The following is a 22365-nucleotide window of genomic DNA, read 5'->3' as shown; positions in this document are numbered from 1 at the left end:
GAGGAGGGAGGGGGAGAGAGAGAACACAAGCAGGGGGAGAGGCAGAAGGCAGCTCCCTGCTGAGCAGGGAGCCCAAAGCGGGACTCGATCCCAGGTCCCCGGGTTCGTGACCTGAGCCGAAGGCAGACGCTTAACGACTGAACCACCCAGGTGCCTCTATTCAATCCAGGTTTAAAAAATCTTTCCTCATTCAGATCCCTTCTCCATTCTCTTCTTACTTTCTCTATCCTGTGTCCCATAATTGCTTGTCCTTCTCTTCCTTTACGACACTGGATAAAATTTATCTTTCCCAGAAAACTTCCATAATAATGTTTTCATTTCCTCTCAGCATTGTATAGTTATGTGCCTATAGTCACAATTATAGGTATATTCCTCAGTTCTTAAGATGTCTGCCAAAAATACTGATTGTGATCTAATGATAATTATAAAGATATAGAGAATTCCCTTTGCGTTGGCTTTCATCATACAGTATTTCACAGAATGTAAGATGTGACTGATTGCAGGACACAAAGTAAAAGGGCTGCCAATTAAAAGAAAAAACCACAATGCTTTCTTATCACTTAGAATTTTTATTTTAACATTAGTGAATATTATACAATTCATATTTTTACAGCCTATGGAAGTAAAAGCACTATGTAAAATGTTAATATATAGCTATAAAACAGTAGGAGTTGTCTTAATAAAATGATGCCTACCAAGTACTAACATTAGTAAAACAGGGTCTGCTGTAGTGTTGGTTTAATTAAGACATTTAAACAACCAGTACTGTAAAACAAAACCGATATTCCATTCAGTCACATGAAACTTTCTGACTATGACTCTAGAATACAGGAATTCCTATTATACAGTTTGAGAAGCTTATGGCTCTGTGATTTATTTACACCACTAAAATCCCGATGAGATTAATCTCATTGGCATGTATTGCTATACCAGAGGGCCTAAGATCTAAGATCCATGTTGGTTTGGTTATCAACAAAAATTTTCAAAGTTCGGAGGTGACATTTTTCAGAAAGACATTAGTCCACAGATACACATATAAACAAAGTACTAAGTTTCTCTATTCAAGGGCAGGTATATTCATTTTAAGATAATATAAGAATGTACAACAGGTTGCTTTACAATTGTATTTTATAATAAGAACAATAAACTAGGACTTAAGTGAATTTCTCAACAGGAAATGATTCTGAGAAATAGCATAAACCTTTTAACATGCAGACTTTCTGTAGAGAGTATGATACTAAAATTTACGTATAGCTTCATGTTTCCACAGAATAATTTGTAGAAGGAAACAACTGAGAGTAACAGCATACATATATTTAGTCTGTTACTATTTTCAAACCATTAAAATTTTTTTAATCAATGTAAACAATCCAGTGAGAGATTTTCACCTCCCATTTTATAGATGATGAAGTTCAACAGTGATAATACAGAGGGAATCACTGTAATTACTCTTTCTCAATTTAATTTATCGGAATATTTTATTTATTCCCATTTTAATATTATGTTGCAGCCTTATAGAAGAATATTCATTTACACTGAAAAGCAAAAAAGACTGCATATGTACTATGCCTTTGGAGAGTGAGAGAATTATAAAGAATTTTAATGAGCTAATTCATTTTTAAATCTCTATTTAAAGAACTGTTCTCTTCTTCTATTCCTCCTACATATTATGCAAGTGTTAAAAAATTTGTCCATTTCTAGTACCATGTAATTCACCACATCCCTTGTCTACTTTTTAAGAATCAATATAAAGGAAAACAATACCTTAGGATAAAAAAAAATAAAGAACTGTTCTCAATAGCAATTTCTTCATGTAGGCAAGATAATATAACTTAAATATAAAAGTAAATTGCATTTTTTCAGTTATCCTGGATAGCAAATAATTAATATTGAGAACATCCAGTGTAAGGTAAAATAGACTTTGTGCATGTTAAATGAGTGGGCTGGCACTTTCATTTAGTCAATCAATTGAATCAACCTTCAAAGCAGGTGAAATTAAATTATTATACTATATGGAATCTTCAAATCTATGAATCATATATTTCTATAGCAATGTAAGAAATAATACCAGATAAAGAATGTAAAAAGTTTAACAAATACATAGTCAATGCTAATAGTAACATCTTCTTGGAAATAACATTACTTTTATAAATAGGCTGATGCAGAACTATCAATTTCACATTAATAACTCACAAAAACAAAGTCAGTATTTCCTATTTTCATATGCAAAAGCAAGGTAATAGCTGGAGTATGTACAATTTACATTAAATACATCTTAGAAAAGAAGATAAATGAACTTATCTTCCACATATAATATATAAATATATTAACTTAAATTCATTCTTTATTTTTGCACAGTATCCTTTTATAAACTACACTTTTTAACTGAAGAGACTTCCATTAGGTACTATCAAATTATTTTCTCCATGTGAAAGTCTAATTCTGTTTCTCACTAGAAAGTTTTTCTTTTCTCTTTAAGTCATATTGTTTTGAAATAATGAATTACACTTAAATTATTATTACTGGCTGTCTGGCATGTGGTCCTTTCACAAGAAACAAAATATTAACTTCTACCAAATATATACATCGCTCTTCTAAACCATTTCATATTTGCGTTTTATAGCACTCGCAGACTAATGATATGCAGTAAGTCACAAAGCTTCAGGAGACTATTCTGACTAGTGGTACGAATGTACGCCGTCTGTGGTTAGGGGCAGAAGCGTGTCCAGGACCAGAATGGCAAGGATGGCGACGGCTGCCAATAATGCCACTCTTTCCACCAGCGAGATGGGACTTTTTTTGAGGAAAAAAAAATCTACATTTTATATTTCTTTACTGTATACATAAAAGAATAACAGACATTCTGATGACTTTGGTAAATGAGCAAAAACTTTTTAAAAACTTTATATGATTCACACAATATATGTTAAGTACTTTTAAACGTTAAAAGTACAATGTAAACCATCACAGTATATTATACAGTAACTTAATTTCTATTTGTTTTTCAAAATTATTTTAATGTAATTAAAAACCTGGTAATAATGGGGGTTTATCAACAATTTTAAAGGCCCTAAAATAAATCTCAAGGAATACTCATTTTCTGAAAATAAGTTCACAGTCCAAAACCAAAGAAAATATGTTGTTGCTGTTAATTTTTAAGGGATCTAGATTCCAGGAGTCATACATTATTTTGAAATGCGGCAATTTCTAATAAATAAATAAAAAATTTAAATACATTCTTATATAGTCATTGGAAGTATCTATATACTTCTGAAGGGAATGAAAAAGTACAGAGTTCAGTAAATCAAGGCAAAAGCTCAACTTGATAACACATAACATGTATAGTTAGTGAGAAGATGCATTTTAAGTGTCTTATGTTCAAGAATTCTGTCAAGACAAATTATAATTAGCATTTCATCTTTTCCTTCATTTCTACATGTTCTGATCTCAGACCTGCTTCCATTCTCTGAAATTTGTGCTTCTTGCATCGTCGTGTAGATAATAATCCTTACAACTTTGCTTTGGAAGTACCTAATTAAAAAAAAAAAAAAATATATATATATATATAAAAGCAATATTTACTTAGGATGAAACCAAGAGTGATGGCATTAATCAACTATTATTATGGTATTAATGTGAAACAGTAAGGCACATAATGAAAACACTCGATGGAAAATATAAGATTCAAAGACTTCACTAAAACTTTTCCTTTAACTTAAAAGTTGAGTATTTTGTTTAGTAACTTGTCTAACCTTTGGTATTGTAAGGTCTAAAAGAGATGTTTTTGTCTCTTGGTCTATGTACTACTACATGGTTGGGAATACTACCTAAATGAACAAATGATAGGGTCTTACTTTTTTTAATGTTAGTTTAAATTCTTATAGGGAGTATAAAGCTCCTTCAAATAGAGACAAAGACCTGACTTCTTTTGTTCACTCAACAGTTACCACCTTAGATAGATAAATAAGCCTACTTGCCTCTAAACATTTTAGATCCAACATGAGTTTCCCAAATGAGTTCCATAAAAACATTAGATGTGAAAGCTTTGCAAAATAGTGGGTACCTGGTTTTCTCTTAGAGAGACAAATAAATAGTGGCATATTAAGATCTGATAAGTTCTAAGGGGGAAGAAACCTACTGAACCATGCTTATTATAGTATTTCTCAAGCTTATTGGATTAAGCAGCTTTTTTTGTTTTTTAGAATAATACACATTGATATCCTATGGAACCACTTTGGGAAATACTGCTATAGACAAATACAAACATTTCAAGCTCAAGAGAAATAGCAAGAAATATACATATTTGCAAGCATTCACTGTCCAGACCTAACTAATCAGAACCCACAATCAACCAACATTTTATAGCTACAATGGGCTCTTACAAGAAAAAAGGAAAAGCAAACCTCTCATTCTGGAGATTAGCAGCAAATATGAGTTACTTCTTTGGGTTGACACAAACTGAATGAATCTCCTGTATCTTCCTCAATTACTGTATTCTATGGTGATAGTTTAGTAACTAATACATAAGATGGCTTTGCCATCAGACAGAATGAGGCTCAAATCCTAGTGGGCCACTGACTAGCAAGTTATCTTTGGTAAATTACTCACTACGTCTTTATTTTCCCTGGTGTTAAATGGGACATCTGTCTCTGACTCTACATGTGGAACACCTTGTACAGGGCCAGGCACCTAAAATAACTAAAAAGTTACCTGCTATTATTGCAGCCGATGTTTGGACATGATCCTATAAAACAGTAACTAATATTCCTTAGATGCTAATGGTCCTAGATGATGAAAATCCTGCTTGGAGTCGTTATATTGTATCTGCTCAGATACAAAACTGTAGGTTTAAGAGAAAATTTTTCTTTCAAGACATTCCAAGAGAATTCCAGTGAGATGAGTATTTATTCTAGTTCATTTTTGGATCACAGCTTAATAGTAGCAAACCAATGCTTTGTTGTAATGGCTAATTCTTAAATTAAATTACTGGTCTAAAATCATTAGAAGAATAATTTGTAAATTGAATTAGTGGCCTAAAAATAAAAAAAAAATAAGTTATAAGTCTATTTCTTTCAGCGATTTCCTAAATGTCATCATAGAAAAATAGATTATGACCCTTCCTTTGTTACTGAACAAATTTAGACAGAGACGCTAACATACTTATCTGCTATGAAGTTCCTTCTTTAGACAGGATTTGAAAGTGGGATACTTCTGCACTGTTTTATAACCCTGTAGAACAGAGGATTAAAAAGTAAGCAAATGTAAATAAAATGTTATGGGGACACAGGTATGCAATAAATACATAAAGCAAAAATAAAAACACATAAAATTTGAGAGAGAAATACAGCGTCAGAGGCTTCTAGCATAGTTTATATTTTAATTCGATCTTGCTACTCTAAAATTTTTGAGGAAAAATAAGTGATTTTCAACGTATATCCATCCTTTCAGGTTATCCGTGCCATCAGTCGCCAATGTTAACAAGTGACCGCTAGGTGGCAGTTAAGTACACAGTATCTGTACCAACACGCTTTGGATTTTTAAAAAGTCATTAAAAATCCCTAAAAACGTTTCAGATGAATCGTGATTTTTTGGGGGCGGTATATATAACTTTTTATCTTTTTAGATGTATAATACTTAGGGGTATTCTTACCAAAGAGAGAAGACTGAACATTCTAGCTGTTACAAGAAAAATTTTTTCTTTTTCCATTTGTGGCACATCCACAAATATGTTAAATGTGTAAACATTTGTTGACTTACACTATATTTCATAATTTAAAACATATTTCTGAGAAAAAATCATTAGTAATTTTCAGTATAAGGCATTAATAGGAAAAAGAAACAGTTCAACAGACAAATTTTTTTTTACCTTGTTTTCCATTTAAAGTACTGAAGATGCAGTGACTTAAGAGCCTCGAATTGCTTACTGGAAATCTGCATCGTGCAAAATGAGAATCATGCTATTTCTTTGTATAGTACCAAGTCTGAACTGCCTGTGTGCTGACTGAATTAATCAAAAAATATTTGGCAACAGTTCTCCCCACAAACTGAGATGGAGACATTAAATTAATTGAATATGAAAATAAGTCACTGAAATTCAAACTGATTTATATTTTTAAAAAGCATTAACTTTTATCACCTTAAAGTGTTTTGGAAAATAAGTATGACCTTATGTTTTTTCTTCTCAAATATAACATTTCACATTTATATCCTTAAAAATTTATATAAATTGTTTTTGAAACTTAGACGGGGTTTTTTCCTTCTTCAATTTTTAAAAAGGGTATCAATAGGCTTCAAATTTATTGGTTTACCCGGAATCCTCTATGGAGTCTGTCTTTCATAATTCCAATAAATTCTTTATAACTTAATTGATCATCTTTGTCAACGTCAAAAATCTTGAAGACTGTGTTCACTAAATGTGGTGAAAGTTTGAGGCCAGTAGCTACATAAACGGCACGCTTGAACTCATCTAGATAAATGTTACAGAAAAGAAGTAAACGGTTAACATTATTTTTATAATCTGTTAATTGCTAGAAAGGTTATAAAAGAAGTTTTTCTAAACATGGGTCATGACCTTAGGTAACACATGACTCTTCTTTAATCATGCTATCTTTCAGGGAACAGAAAATGTTTGTGGTTTGAATTAAAAGGACCAAGAAGTAGCTGTATCTTAGGTTAATAATGTATTCATATTCAGTGGATGTTTAATGAGCACCTACTACCAGTGACAGACACTTTAGAAATTAAGATGAATAAGTTATCAAGAAACTTACGGTTCAGATGGGCGATGAGACACCTGCCCAAATAACCTAACACAGGACCACACAAAATTCAAAGTGTATGAGAACTTGGACATGAGTGATTACTTCTGTCTGTAGTGTGGAGTCGTAGGGAAAGGAGAGAGAAGAGCAGTGATTAAGAAAGGCTGCGATTTGTATGTGAGCTGAGCCCTGAGAGATGGATGGGGTCAGCTTGTGGAACTGAAGAGTTTCCATAGCAGGCATGTTGCAGAAGAGGTCTATGTCTTAGAAAGATCATTCTGTGAGTTGTCTAGGAAACATCAGAGAGGAAAAGAGAGATGTATTTATTCCTAGCACCTTCAAGAACATACTTTTGATTTCCTTCATTTCGTTACATAAAGTAAAAGAGTAACTTTCCATTCTGAACCAGGTAAGCAGATACTGACTTGTTTTTCTTCTCAAGGTTGACTAGTGGGTTTATCATGGCAGTAAATGCTAGTCTGTGAAGGCAGGGTTCCCAAAGTTTTTGTTTGAAAACACTAAGGTAGGCTGAGTTGAGAGGATGCCTTATTTGAACATCTGCACCAGACAAAGGGTGAAATATGAATAATTTTCAGGTTTCTCTAACTCAGTGAATACATGAATGCAGCTAAGTGAGGGATTCAATATCTATGTTTTTGGGAGAGAGAGAATTTATTAGCACTTAAGGCCCATAGTTTGGCTTCTCCCCAGAACTTGGGAATAACAAGACTGTCCTCTGAGATTTAAACCTGGGAATTAGCACTTACTAGGTTATGGCAGACACAGGTAAAATTACTTCAAAGACATAAATAGAAAGTCCTCATGTGGCAAGAATATTAAAAAAGGATATGACCCATGAGGAAGGGAAAGTGGTCACAGCCGCAGAATCCTAGGAAAACGACTGGACTTGTTTGTCTACAGGGCAAGAATGAGCTGGTCCTGAGGATGACAGCATTCTGAATTCTGTGACAGCTGTATTTCTTTGTAAATTAATGTAAAATCAACATTCGATTTTATATATTATTCATAAAACTCCATTAATGTAAGTCCACAGCAGAGGGGGTTCTGGCGGCAACATTCAGGTTTCTGAGTCAGCAGAGATTGAGAGTAAAATCGGAAATATAAATATCATCCTGTGACAACGTTTGGGCATGGCCAGTTGGCTCTTCTACAGGTAGACAGGTATCCCTCCATGTTACCAGCGGCCATGACGTTTCTTCCCCTTTGGATCTTTACAAGCATTGTTAGCTCTTCCCCATAATATGAAATGAAGCCAGTAATAAGTTTAATGGAAAAATTTAGCAAATTTCCCTAACTGCTTAGGGAAAACAGATTTCCCATTGAAGCATACACCACACTTCCAAGCAACTTGATGGCCAATATGAAATGTCTCATTAATTTGTTGTCAAAGTTCCTAGAAGCAACATATGATTAGTTTTTCCTTTTAAGTTTTGAAAGACGATTACTTACCTTGCCCTATAGAACGACTTGCAAAATTATACATATTCAAGGCTATTGCAAAGTCTTCCAAGTTGTTCAAAAACTGGAAAAATGACCTGAATTCGTCAAATGTGATGCCCTATATTAAGAGAATATATGTAAATATATTTAGTTTTGCCAAATTTATTACAATAAATATCCATACTTACTAGAAATAAATAGATTAAGCATCTGCAATGTACCTTGTAAGTAAACATTTCCAGGGCACATTCTGAAGCCTCCTTTCTCCAAATTAAATGTAAAATTCACTCAATATCCACTGCATGCGGTTGCTACCATTAGCAATGCTAGGTGAAAATATTTTTAGAACACTGTCATATCAGCACAGTGTTTCAAAAAATGATACAACAAAAATGAATAAAAAAGTTTCAATTGTGATAACTCTGTATTTCAGGCCTAAATTTTTTAAACCCTGAAAGTAACTATGATTAAGAAAAAAAAAAAAAGAGGAAGACAACCCCTAAAACACCAGTTTCTCCCGTACATGTATTCCTTAAATGTAACTTAGCATTAGGTAGGTCATCAACATCTGTAATAATGACAATGCAAAAATCAACATGCTGAGTAAGCCAAAAGCAGTGTACTTTTACTTATTTCTGTCGTGATAATACTGCCAGAATAGCAGGAGGAAGTACAATGAGTGTACACTTAACAGTTCTGGGCCCAACACCAGGCCTTGGTGAGGGACCATGGAAAGGCTTCTAGAATGTCATTTACATAAATTGCAATTATTGCTACTGCTACTAGTTCAATTAAACAGGAACATTATTTAAAATAAGCACAATGTATCTTAGATAATACCAATTTGGACATGAAGAGCTACATTTAATTATTGTGTTCTCAGCAAAATTAACATAATTGAGAAAGTAAACAGAAAAAGAGCAGAGGGCTAAGAGCTGGGGCTTAACAATTTCGCACTTTAAGGTAGAAGTAAAAGGAAAGGGAAACTAACAAGGCAGCATTGGAAAGCCAGGGAAAGAACCAGAAGAGTCTAATATAAGCCAACTATGGATTAAATGATTATCAAAATAATATTCATTACCAGTGTATTATCATAATAATAATACTAATTTTTGGTATATATTATTTCCACTTCACTTGCAATGCCTTTTTACTTACAAGGAGAATTCTCACTGTCTTTTTTCTTCACAATTTTCTCTCTTTTCTAATATTCATTTATGGACACTCCAACCCTGGATTCTGCTTTGTGACCCAATCCCACCTGCCATGTTTTCCAGGGAGGGCTGTTTGAATCAATTAGGGGGACTGAGCCAGAAGGGGTTTGTCTTGATGTGGAGAGCTTGTTGCTAGGGAAACTGGTCACTGTTCTGGTTCTGTATCAGTTTATGCTGCAACCAGCTGCCACAGCAATTTTTAAGCAAAGTATAAACAAAAATGTCAATACTTTTACGGAAGATAAGATTAAAAAGCAAATCAAGGAATGACAGAATAGAATGTTCACCACCTGAATCTTTAGATTTTTCAAAACAGTGTTCTCATGTTTGGAAAAGACAAGTCAAACTCAAAACCATACAGTAATTCTTCTATGTAGATTAAACTCTTTATGTTTGGAAATATGGAACTGTAAACTGAAAAATAGGGCATTCATCTTGATGGAGATAATTTAAAGCAATCCATTCTTAACAGCAGTGAGGGAAAGACAGTGTCAGGGAGAGGGAGGATGGTCATTTCTTCCTCCTCCCCACCCTCACCACCAGAATCACTTTTGTTCATGGAACATTTGGATTTGGATGAAATGTGTCCTAATTGTTAGAAGGGGAGTGAAAAGAAGTAACTTACATTTTATCAAAAACAAAATGATAATAACAACTGAAAAATTTAAAGCATCAAAAAGACATGAAACTGAGAGTTCAGAAATAAACCCAAATACCTATGATAGACTGATTTGCAGTAAGAGTCCCAAGGTCATTTACTGGAGAAAGAACATCTTTCTTTTTAACAAATGGTGCTGGACAACTGTATATCCACATGTAAACGAAAGGTATTGAACTTTTATTTCACTCCATATAAAAAAATTAACCCAAAATGGATCAAATACCTAAACTTAATAGGTAAAATTGTAAAAATCTTACAAAAACCAGAAATGAAAACTTCATGACCTTGGAATTGGACAATGGTTTCTTCCTTTTTTTTTTTTTTTTAACATCGATATATTGTTTATTTTCAAAGTGGAAGGGATGTTGTTATCTCCTACTTGGTAATGGTTTCTTAAATATGACACCCAAAGTATGAGCAACAAAATTAAAAATAGATAAATGAGACTTTGTCAAAAGTAAACATTTTTGTGTATTAAAGGATACTATCAAGGAAAGTAAAAAGACAGCACACAGAATGGGAGAAAATATTTGCAAACCATATATCTAATGAGCTTCTAGTATCCAGAACATATAAAGAACTTTTTAAAAATCAATAACATAAAGACAACATGATGAAAACATGGGCAAAAGACTTGAGTAGACATTTCTCCAAAGAAAATATACAAATGGCCAACAGGTACAGGAGCAGATGCTCAACATCATTATTCACCGGGGAAATGCAAGTCACAACCACAATGATCCCACTTCACATCCACTAAGAGGACTAAAAATAAAAAGGCAGGCAATAACAGTGTTATTGTGGAGAAAAGGTAGAGAAAATAGAAACTTCATTCATTATTAATGGATTAATATAGTTACTTTGGAAAGCAGCTTGGTAGTTCTTTAAAATGTTAAAAATTAAGGATGCTTTGTCACCCAGCTATTTACTCTGAAGTATATATCTAATTCTCTGACAATTCAGAACATATGTCCACATGAAAAAATGCAGACAAATGCTCATAACAGCATTATTTAAATAGTCCAACTGGAAACAACTCACCAACTGACAAACAGAGGAAGTGTGGTATATCCATATGATAAAGTATTATGTGGCAATAAAAGGGAATGAAGTGCTGATATTTGCTAAAATATTGATAAACTCTGAAAAAGTTATGCTAAGTTAAAGAAGCCAGACACAAAGGCTCACACATTGTATGATTCCACTTACATGAAATATCCATAATAGACAAATCCACAGAAACAGAAAGAGGATCAGTAGTTGCTGTGGGCTGAGGGGAAGCGGAATGGGTTATGGGATTTCTGTGTAAGATGATGAAAAAGTTCTGGGACCAGCACTAGTGATGGTTGTGTAACATTGTGAACATAATTAATACCACCACATTTTACTCTTTAAGATGGTTAAAATGGTAGATTTTATGTTATGTGTATTTTACAATAAAAATGTACATATACTACTGAAATATGTTATTCAGGATGTGAACAAGCACTTGGATTGAACTGTGCGGCAAGGCATAAGTGAACACAACTGAGACAGTTGATAAGACATAATTCAGTACAAAGACAAACTAGAAAATGCGGAAGATCTCAAACTGCTACCGTAATTACACTGGTGGTACGGGCTGCTACCACGCCCCGCCTGCAGCCATGAGGGTGCTCCCAATGTGTGCACTTGTTTTTCTTCGGTGGAGGTGCATAAGCCTGAAATAATTCTTAGGAGACCAGGGTAGGGGGCCTAAAGAATCAATCCCTCCACTGAAACAACCATCAGCTGAGAAAGACTGACAGAATCAACTTTTTTGAAACTCCGGAATCGAATCCGAAGTTTACAGCAAGGAGGGGACTGAGCAATAAAGAGAAGGGTCGCTGAAATTCAGTGTGTGCCTTGTGGTGTTTCTGTTCACTGAACTACCATTTTCATCTTTTAGTGCTGTGGCAGCAGCTTTGGGACTAGCGGCTGATGTTCCTGGTGTGGCTTCCTAGTGCCAGAGGGCTAATACGGGCCTTGTTATTAACATGGTGTGGTATGGGATTTGGTTTGTCTGGTGGTTCCTTGAGGGACTAGTGCAGAGGCTGACTTTTGATTTGCCCCCTTGGTCTTGGACTGGTTTGGCTTTCACGGTGACAGTGACAACTATCGAAAGATATAAGGACATGCACACTCTGTGTCTGTTTGAGGCAAGGGATGACGGATGGGACAAGTGGCAGACAGAATCCAAAAATCTGGCAAAGAGAAGGCTGAGGAGAATGGTTATTGGAACAGGGGCTCAAAGGGCCATTGTAAATACATGGGAAATTAAACAGGCCCAGGAACTGACACATGCTTTGAAAAGACCTGAGTGGATGTTAGGTAACTACCTCTGGCAGATCTGTGGGCTTTGTGGAAATAGGAGATCAAGGCAAAGGAAGAGGCTTAGGTAGCCTGGCTTAGTGTTGAAGGAATGCTCCAGCTCAGAGCTGAACTGCAAAGACAGTACTATATGTATTTTTTTCTTCCTGGCATTAGGCATTTAAGGAAATCTCTGTCAGTTCTCTGGCTAATCACAAAGATAACAGAACAGAGTCTTCAGTGATTGCACATGACAAGAAATACAGTCTTTTCCATTTGTTTAGTGACTTTCCAAGCTACCTTGCAAATGGACAACCACAGGGGAGAGTCTGGTTTTTCAGAGTTAGCAAAGCATAATATTCAAAATGCTTAGGTTTTAGCAAAAATTACAATGCATACAAAGAATTAGGAAGATATGGCCATTGACAGGAAAAAAAAGATCAACAAACCATCCTTGAGAAGTTTAATCATTGGACCAAATAGACAAAGACTTTGAATCAACTGTCATATACACTCAAAGGGCTAAAGGAAACCATGGATAAAGAACTAAAGGAAATCAGGAAAACTACCTGTGAACAAAATGAGAGTATCAATAGATAGAAATTATAAAAAGGAACCAAATAAAAATTCTGGAGCTGAAAAGTACTATAACTGAAATGTAAAGTTGAGTAGATGCTCAGCAATAGATTTGAGCAATCAGAATAAAGAATCAGTTAAAAGTATTCAGTTTGAGGAGCAGAAAAAAAAAAGAAATAAAGAAAAGTAACAGAACCTAAGGAACCTGCAGACACCATGGAGCATACCAAAATACACATTATGAGATGTCCAGAAGGAATAAGAAAGAGAAAAGAGCAGAAAGAATTTTTTAAAAATAAGATTGAAAACTCCTGAAATTTGATGAAAGATAAAAGTCTATGCATTTAAGAAGCTTTACTGACTTTAAGCAGAATAAATTGAAAGAGACTCATACCAAGACATATACTTAAACTGTCAAAAGATAAAGACAATCATGCAAACAGCAGGCGAGAAGTGATTCTTCACATATAAGGAATCCTCAGTAAGATTAACAGCTGATTTTTCATCAGAAATCATGAGGCCGGGGCGCGTGGGTGGCTCAGTCGTTAAGTGTCTGCCTTCGGCTCAGGTCATGATCCCAGGGTCCTGGGATCGAGCCCTACATCGGGCTCCCTGCTCCACGGGAACCCTGCTTCTCCCTCTCCCCCTCCCCCTGCTTGTGTTTCCTCTCTCACTGTCTCTCTGTCAAATAAGTAAATAAAAATAAAAAAAAAAAAAAAAAAAGAAAGAAACCATGAGGCCAAAAGTGAGCAGGATAGTTCAGGTGCTAAAAGAAAATCTGACAACCAAGAATTCTATAGGTGGCAAAGCCATCCTTCAAAAATGATTAAGGCATTCTCAGATAATATGTAGTAAAACGATCCTTCAAAAATGAAGAAAGTAAGACATTCTCAGATAAACAGCAGCCAATGGAGCTCATTACTAGCAGATCTGTCCTACAAGAAATACTAAAGGGAATCATTAAAGCTGAAAAGAAAGAAAACCAGGCTCTAACTCAAAGCTATATGAAGAAATAAAGAATTTCATTTAAGGTAAAGCTAATGGTAATTATACAGATACCATTTCACACCCACTAGGATGGTTATTACTTACTTGAATATATATATATTCATCCATGGACAGATGAATGGATAAACAGTATATGTACAATAGAATATTATTCAGCCATAACAAGGAATGAAGTACTGATACAAGTTACAACATACAGGAACCTCAAAAATATAATGATAGAAGCCAAACATATAAGGTCACATATTGCATGATTTTATTGATATAAAAAAGAATAAGTAAATCCATTGAAACAGAAATCAGACAATAGCTCCTAGAGGCTAGGGAGAAATACTTAATAAGAACAGGGTTTCTTTTTGGTGTTACGAAATGTTTTGGAAATAAAGATGGTGTTTCTATTGTGTCCATACTAAATGCCACGTGAATTGCTCAGTTTAAGACAGTTTATGTTACATGATGTTTACCTCAATAAAATAAACAGAAACAAAAGACTAGAATGAGAAAAAGATGAACTTGAAAAATCCATCTTAGTCATTAGAAGACATTATCAGCCAAATAAAAATAACCCTTCAGAAAATATGGTCTTACAAGAGCCTCAAGAGTAAATTACATTTGTTCTCAATGCAAAATGCATGCTCATCTCATAAACTGAGTATGCTACTAGTTATATTGTTCAAATTATATAGGTAACTGATCTAAATGACAACTAGATAACTTTTAAAATATAAACAACTTTAAAAGGCTAAGGGAAATGGGGCATTTTGGAATAAGCAGAAAATTCAAACTTGGAAGTTTACTGGCTGAATGAATGACCTGAAGTAAGTCACTTAAATCTTGCTGAATAACAGTTTCCTCAAAGCTTAATAATGAATTTTACTACTTTCTTGTTACTATTTACATTACATAGTTATTAGCAGAAGCCCTCTTCCCTTCTACAGTCTCTACCTACATTCTCTCCTAGGTAAGTTCAGCTGGTCCCATGGCATTTACAATTTTTAAAAACTATTTTATATGGCACTGTATTCATCTGTTCAAAATTCGAAAGGGACAAAAGCATGTACGACGCAAAATCTCCCTCCCTCTCACCCTTGTTCCTTAGCCATGCAGTTCCTTTCCTTGGAGGAACCACTGTCTCTAATTACGTGGTTCCTTCCAGAATTAGCACAGGCTATCTTTTTAAACAAATGGTAGTATACTGTACACATTGTTTGAAATTGTGCTCTTTTTCACTTGTGTCTTGGAGATCATTCTACTGTAGTATATAAAGAATCTTCTTTGTCTTTTTTTGGGAATACCTTTTCCATTCTATTGATACATCATAATTTATTTACTGATTTACTGAAAGACATTTAGACAGTTTCCAATCTTTTGCTGTTACAAACAACACTCTAATAAATAACCTTGTATATCTGCCGTTTCACATGAGTGAATATATCTGCAGGTGAAATTCACAAAAACAGAAAAGCTTTAAGTTCTACTTCTTTAAATGCTATCAATTCATTCAATAGGGGTTCAAGGTACTGGGATATAGGAGTGAATAAAAAAAGATAAACTACCACTGTTACATTCTACTTGGGGACACAGACAACAAATAATTAAAAAACAAGTTCTATTGTTTATCCAGATAAATAATGAAAAATAAAAACTAAACCTATATTATATTATACTCTAATATAGTATGTTAGAAGATGATAATGCTATGGAATAAAAACAGATAAGGGAAGAGGACTAGGGAACGCCAAGGGAGAGGGTTATAGTTTTTGTAATAGATTATTACTTACGTAATAGCTTATCTGCTGGTATAAATAGGTGATTATTTATCCATTAGATTGGGGGGTAGGCCCCCCTGAGAAACGACGTAGTACGCCACGCAGACAGCCAGGACAAGAAGATTCTGGGCAGAGCAAAGAACCCACACAGAAGCCCCGAGACAGAAGACTGCCTGGTGCTGAGAAGCAGGAAAGCTGTCAGTGTGACTGGAGCACGGGGGGCCAGGGGGCGGATGGGAGGAGATGAGGGAAAAGCTTGTTGGGCCTTGTAGGCCACCGTAAGGATTTAAGCTCTTTCTTTGAGTACAATGGGAAGTTTGTAAGATCTGAATCATGGTAACAATCATTTCCTTAATTGCCACACGGAGACCAAATTGTAGGGGGGCAAAGTTGGAAGCAGAGAGATGATTTAGGAGGCAACTGCAAGAATTCAGGCAAGAGAGAAGGTGACAAGGGTAGTAGCAGTGGTGGTGGCAAGAGTGGTCTTGCTGATGGAGGCAGCGTCAAGAGGATCTGTTGATGGATTGTATGTGGAATGTCAAAGGAAGGAGTCCAAAATTTTGGCTAGAACAATTAGGGAAAACAGAGTTTCCATTAACTGCAACAGGAAAGACAGTGTATGGAAATTTGGGGGATGATCAGGAGTTTTAATTTTGCAACTATTAAGCCTGAGGTGTCTACTGGATACCCAAGTGGAGATTCTGAGTAGGTGGTACAATGTAAAAGTGTGAAATTGAGGGGAGACGTTTAAGCTGGAGACATAATTTGGAAGTTTATACACTAATGATTACCAAAAGTAGTCCTGATGGCACCCCTATATTCCAGAGGCACATCCAACTGCCCATGTAATTTCTTCATTTAGATACCTCATAGGAATCTCAAACTCAAGTTGTCCGAAATGAAACTATCAATTTTTTCCTAACCCCAAACTTGTAGTCTTTCTTGGCTCAGTGAATGGCACCACTGTTTCATTATGTGGTTCAGGCCTAGGAATTCTTGATTCCTCTTCTTCCTTCACATTGAAATCTAATCCAGCAGCCAGCTTGATCAACTCTACTCTTTAAATGACCCAATATCTGACCACCTTTCTCTACGTTCCCCTGGTGCAAACCATGCTCATCTCTTCCCTGAACTCCTGTGACAACATTCTAATTTGTCTCTTTCTTTCAGAGGTGGGCCAACTAAAGTCTCTTCTCAATATACAGGCCATGATGATCTTTTGAAACATGAATCCGATACCTGGCACATGAGTCGGATCACATTTGGGTGTCACAGTAGACAGTGAATACTTGTTGCATAAATACTTGATGGATGAATGTACATTCACCTATGTTCTAAAGCAAGGTTAGCACACTTTTTCTATAAAAGGTCAGAGGGTACATATTTTCATTTGCGTAGGCAATATGGTCTGTGTTGCACCTATGCTACTAAGGCACAGAAGCATTCACAGACAGTGCTTTCAAAGAATGAGTGTGACTATGTTCCAATAAAACATTCTTTACAAAAAGGAGGTAGGTAGTTTGCTGACCCCTGCTTCAAAGTTTAAATACTACAGTAGCTTCCCGTCACCCTTTGAACCACCATGAGAATAAAACGTAAATCCCTTATCTTGGTCTACAGGGTCCTGGAAGATCTAGCCTGTATCTGTCTTTCCTCCATCTCCTACTATTTTCCTATTGACTTATTTTACCTTTTTTTTTTTTCTTGCAATTTCTCAAATAGTCTCAGCTTTTTCTGTCTCCAAGCCCTTGGTATTTGCTGTTTCCTCCACCTGGAATGTTCTTCATCCAGATCTTTGCATAGGTCATGCCTCACCGTCCTTCCTCAAAAGCTACCTGATCAGAGAATGTTTCCCTGACAGTCCAGATTATTTTCCAGTCCCCATGATTTTTGTTTCTCTTCATAATATTTATCATTATCTGAAAATATATCACTTATTAATTTTTTGTTTACTTGTTTATTGTCTCCACTAAGAGGTATTTCTACGAGACAAGGATTTTGCTTATCTTGTCGCTTTATCTACAGTAACTAGAATAAGGTCTTATAAATAGCAGATGCCTAATATCTGCTAGATTCATGAGTGGAAATAAAAGTATTTTAGAATATGTAAAGTGCCATCCAAGTAGCTGTACTTGTTATTCTTTTTGGAGAGAGGGGATGAGAAGTGAAAGGAAGGGAAAGATATAAATAGGGTGTTGGAGGAATATCACTGGCTTACAGTCGTGGGTTTGATTCCTCGGGCCAGTGTCTAAGTATCTGAGAGACTCAGCTTCCTTTTTTCTAAAAGAAAGACGTCAATGTCTGGAAGTCGGTTCTAAGGATTGATGAGGTAATACCAAAACAAAAATCATGAGAATCGATGTTGGTTCATTTGCCAAATTTTCCTTTTTTTTAGCTGTAATGATGTGTAGTGCTTAAGATACTTCTATCAATTAGACGTTTTCAGAAACTGAATTTAACCTAAAAGAAAACTTTATTTTCAAATAATTTTAGGTATAAAAAAAGTTGCAAAAATAGTACAAAGAGTTCCCATACACTCTTCACCCTGGAATTGAACTTTTTGAGTTATATAGATTTCTGTGTTTCCATTGGATAAAAGAAAAAGAGAAGCAGACTCATTTAGGCCCTAAATAATATCCTAGCAGCTTGACAAAGTAGTACAATTTCTAATATTTATTTTTAGGGAAGTGTCTCTGAATTGAAAAAATTCAGTTTAATCATGTAAAACAGATAAAAGTCCCCTAAGAGATTATGTAAACTAATGGCCAAATGCATCAGGTCTTTTCTTCTCATTCCTTAGGGGACCTGGCAAATTGTTAGCACTGTCACAGTGTATCCATTTTAAACAAAGTCAAACTATTTGCAAGTTTCTCTTGGAGAGATTAACTTGATCCTTCTATAAACACAAATAGAAGGCAATATATCCAAAACATCTCATGCTTGAAGGGGTACTTGTAACACCAGTTCTATTTAGTTGCAATGATGCATTCAAATACCACTAGGTAATGCAACTGCTCAGAATTGCTGACAACACATTTGCTGCTAAACAAACAGACAATCAGTTGTCCAGGGTTCTTAACCATTCATGCCATCCAAACTCTTTGAAAAACCTCACTTCACTTGCTGATAAGATCACTCACTCATCAATGGCTGTCTTCAAATGACCTTTTATTAAGGATATTAGAGAACAAAGTGTGACTGAAATGATGTCACTATAAACTGTTTCATAGGAGGGGATGTTTATGTAGTAGTCAAAGCATGTATTCAGCAGAATTCTCTTCAAAAACGATATTCATAATTTGAATAAAACAACTGCTAATGAACTTAATGGTTTTCAGCATATCTAAGAAAAATGTGGATCTCTATCCAGAATTTTACATTAATTGATCTTTAAAAAAAATAATAAAAAAAAATAAAAATTTAGCCAGAGCACCTAGGACACTGAGGAAAAATGAATGAAATATATCCAAAATATCTATTAATCCACAGAGGAGAAAAAGAACTAAGAAACAATATATTCTATAGACCTATATAATTATAAAATAATATCATATGTAATAAAATAGATATGGGAGATTAGATACCTTTTCTTCAGGTATACTGTAACGCACATTTTCCAAAAACACTGATGTGTTTTCCACATTTGTATATCGTAAAAGAATATGAGCAAAATCTTCTTCACTGATAGTGTTCATCCCATTAGAGTAGGAAAGGAATTCTATTTCTAGAACTTCTGTCTGTAGGTTATCCATGAATCTATGACAAAAATATAGAAAGAATGAATAAGATAAATGAAGAGTGATGGCAACAGATGATACTTAGCCTCTCAGGGCTCTGGCTTCCTCATCTTTAAAGTGGGGACAACAAAAAGACCTTGCAGGGTAGTGATGAGACTTAAAAGAGTTATTGTGTAGTGCCTGGTGTTTACTACAGAGGACAGTACATCCATGCTTATCACTACGGCTTATACTTTCTTAGGAATATACAGGAAATAATCCAGATATCCAGGCGTTTATCATTCAGTAACTTCCCATTATACTTATCAATATAATGACTAGTATTACAGGTATTGATGGAAGCGCTCGTTTGTTAGACAGTATCTTCAGCTCTGACGAAATCAGCAAAGAGGTGAGTATTTCTGCACCAGATGATTCCTAAAGACCTTTCTGACTTTAGCATGTTAACATTTTTCAAAACAAATATAAAATTAAGCTCACCTATAAAAATCTTCAAAGTTGAGCTCAGCTTTTCCTTTCTTTCCAAAAAAGTGTACAAGAAGTGTAGTATCTGTTACTAAACTTGTAATGTCATCAGCACGCTTAAAAAATCACAATTTAAAGGTTAGCTGCAGTAAACAAACAATAGGGATGCCCAATGTCCCTCAAATAATTTTATCAACATATAAATACCAAGAACATGAATATGTTAACATTAGAATGAAAAGCATAAGACTGTATTAATAAATGCCATTACAGTTAAAATGAAGTTCAATATTTGAAAATAGAAATATGACTGAAATTGATCTTTATCCTACAAAATTTTAAAGATGACTATATTTTAGGAAGTTTTCAACCTCAAATTATGCATATAGAATACCCATGTTTTAAATCATCTAAAATAGTTGAAATCTTTTAGTAATCACCTAAATGTTTTATCTTTAAGTCATTTAGTTTGGATTTTCCTAATCAACCTAAAAAAATCAGTTTTTTTAAAGGATGTTCAAAAGAGGTAAATTCTTCAGATATATGAAATATATGGGGCTGACAAAAGAATGGTCTTACGCTTCACAAAATAGTTTCCTTTGAACATGATACTTTCCTATTGTATTCCATATTTATGATACTTTAAATAGAAGATACCATATTTTGAAAGAGAAACTATACTACTATTATTTTGGAATTTACATAATCTATAATTTTTTTTAAAGAAAAGTTTACATTATTTTTGAATGGATAAGAGAATAATTCCAGAGGACTTTTTCCTTCAAGTTCCAACAAGTGTATTCTTAGAATCACTTGTCTAGTCCTTATAAAGTTTAATGACCTATGAAAATAGTCCTTCTTTCCTTTAATGTGGTGACACAGATTTCCCTTTTTTTTTCCTCCCTCCCCTTCCATCCCTTCTCTTCTTCCTCTTCTTTCCTTCCATTAACTCATATCTATCCTATAAACTCAGGTACAAAAATCATAAAATTCAAATGATTCTAACTCTCCCATATATTATCCTGGGAAATGTAAGAAAAATAAGAGGTTAAATAATAACTAACATTTTCTGTATTAAAAAAAAATAGCTGTAAATGTCCATCCAAAGGTACATCATGTCTGAAATGTTACTTCTTGGCCAGAATTCTGCTTCAGAGAAAACCTAAGAAATGAAAAGTATATACTTCTCTACAAAGGAAAAGTTGTGTCCTATGATCCCTGACGAAAAGTCTCATCTTACTCATAGTCCACACACTTTTGGTAATCTTTTGATTCTTTAGAGCTCTCTTCCCAATTTTTCATCAAGACAGCTGTTCTATCCTTCATACCATTTGTTGGGTCTTTATTTCCCTTCTCCCTAGACCAAATATTATTAACTTCTAATGACTAGTTTGGCGTTATAAAGAGTCCATCTTGTGATTGGTCTTTTTCCCTCCTATGTGCCTTTTAATCCCTCTTTTTAAGTGGTCTCTTTGCTACTTTGACTACTCAGGTCTCTCTTGAAACCTCCAACATGTAGGGTATCTTCTACTTTAAATTATCTAAAATTGTTGAAATTCTTTTAGTAAATTGTGTAGTCTTACTTAGGTTTGTTTAGCTTGTTTTCCTAAGTAATCTTAGGATTACATATATATATTATCTAGCATATAACCTCCTAAAAATTGTTTTGAAAGATCTCTACTTAGTTTAAGTTTGCTGACAACTCCCAAGTATTTTCAGGAGTTGGAATAACTTAGAAGTTTCCTATGTATCTCCAACTTCTTCGAAGATCTGATTGCCAGGGAGGAAATAACAGCCCGGAAGCCAGGTGCCACATACTATCTTATGCCTTCCTGAACAAGCTTATAATGGATGCTGAGGAATGTGAGTGGTGCCAGCCTTTCAGGGCTCCACCTGTGACAACAGACTAGGATAATTCTGAGTAGTGCTCAAAAGGCACTATTACTTTCACCAGTAGCTTTATGTTGCAGAGGCTGACTGCTGTAAGGAGAGGATTTAAAAGCAGACCTGAATTCACAGAGTTTTTTGACCTTTAGCTTCCTTATCTGTAAAATAGGCATAAACCTATCTACGATAATGATTTTGAAGATAAAATTAGACTCTGAGTGTAAATGAAGCATACAAATGTTATTATTGGCAGTCACAAGATGCTTTGGCATATAGCATTAAGACCTTTGGGGAAAAAAGGAGGTATCTCGTGTTAATTGTAAACATTCCATTGTGATTGTGTATGATCAAGTCTAACCCATTATTACCCATGGAATAGCCTCAGTAAATTGGGGGAGAAAATATTTGAGAAGGCAGGCCTAAATGGAGCACAGCAGTGGAGGCTCTATCGAATCAGCAGGCAACATTAGGAACTGGGGTATCCATCTAGAAGCTAGAGGA

At 34.7% G+C, this 22365-nt stretch overlaps 1 protein-coding gene across 1 annotated transcript in view; it reads right to left on the bottom strand.

The window, feature by feature from the left end:
• Positions 1-560: 560 nt before the first annotated feature.
• The window catches only part of MICU3 (mitochondrial calcium uptake family member 3), a 104550-nt gene continuing 82745 nt past the window's right edge, over positions 561-22365 (bottom strand). The window contains 6 exon segments of the mRNA XM_027598495.2: positions 561-3531; positions 5161-5229; positions 6309-6466; positions 8229-8337; positions 19360-19531; positions 19993-20093. Of these exon segments, the coding sequence (XP_027454296.2) occupies positions 5161-5229; positions 6309-6466; positions 8229-8337; positions 19360-19531; positions 19993-20093 (609 nt within the window). The 3' untranslated portion in view covers positions 561-3531.

This window comes from Zalophus californianus, chromosome 2 (assembly GCF_009762305.2).
Source record: "Zalophus californianus isolate mZalCal1 chromosome 2, mZalCal1.pri.v2, whole genome shotgun sequence".
NCBI classification, from domain to species: domain Eukaryota; kingdom Metazoa; phylum Chordata; class Mammalia; order Carnivora; family Otariidae; genus Zalophus; species Zalophus californianus.
Note: the sequence above shows the minus strand (reverse complement) of the source record. Positions and strands in the feature narration are given on the sequence as shown.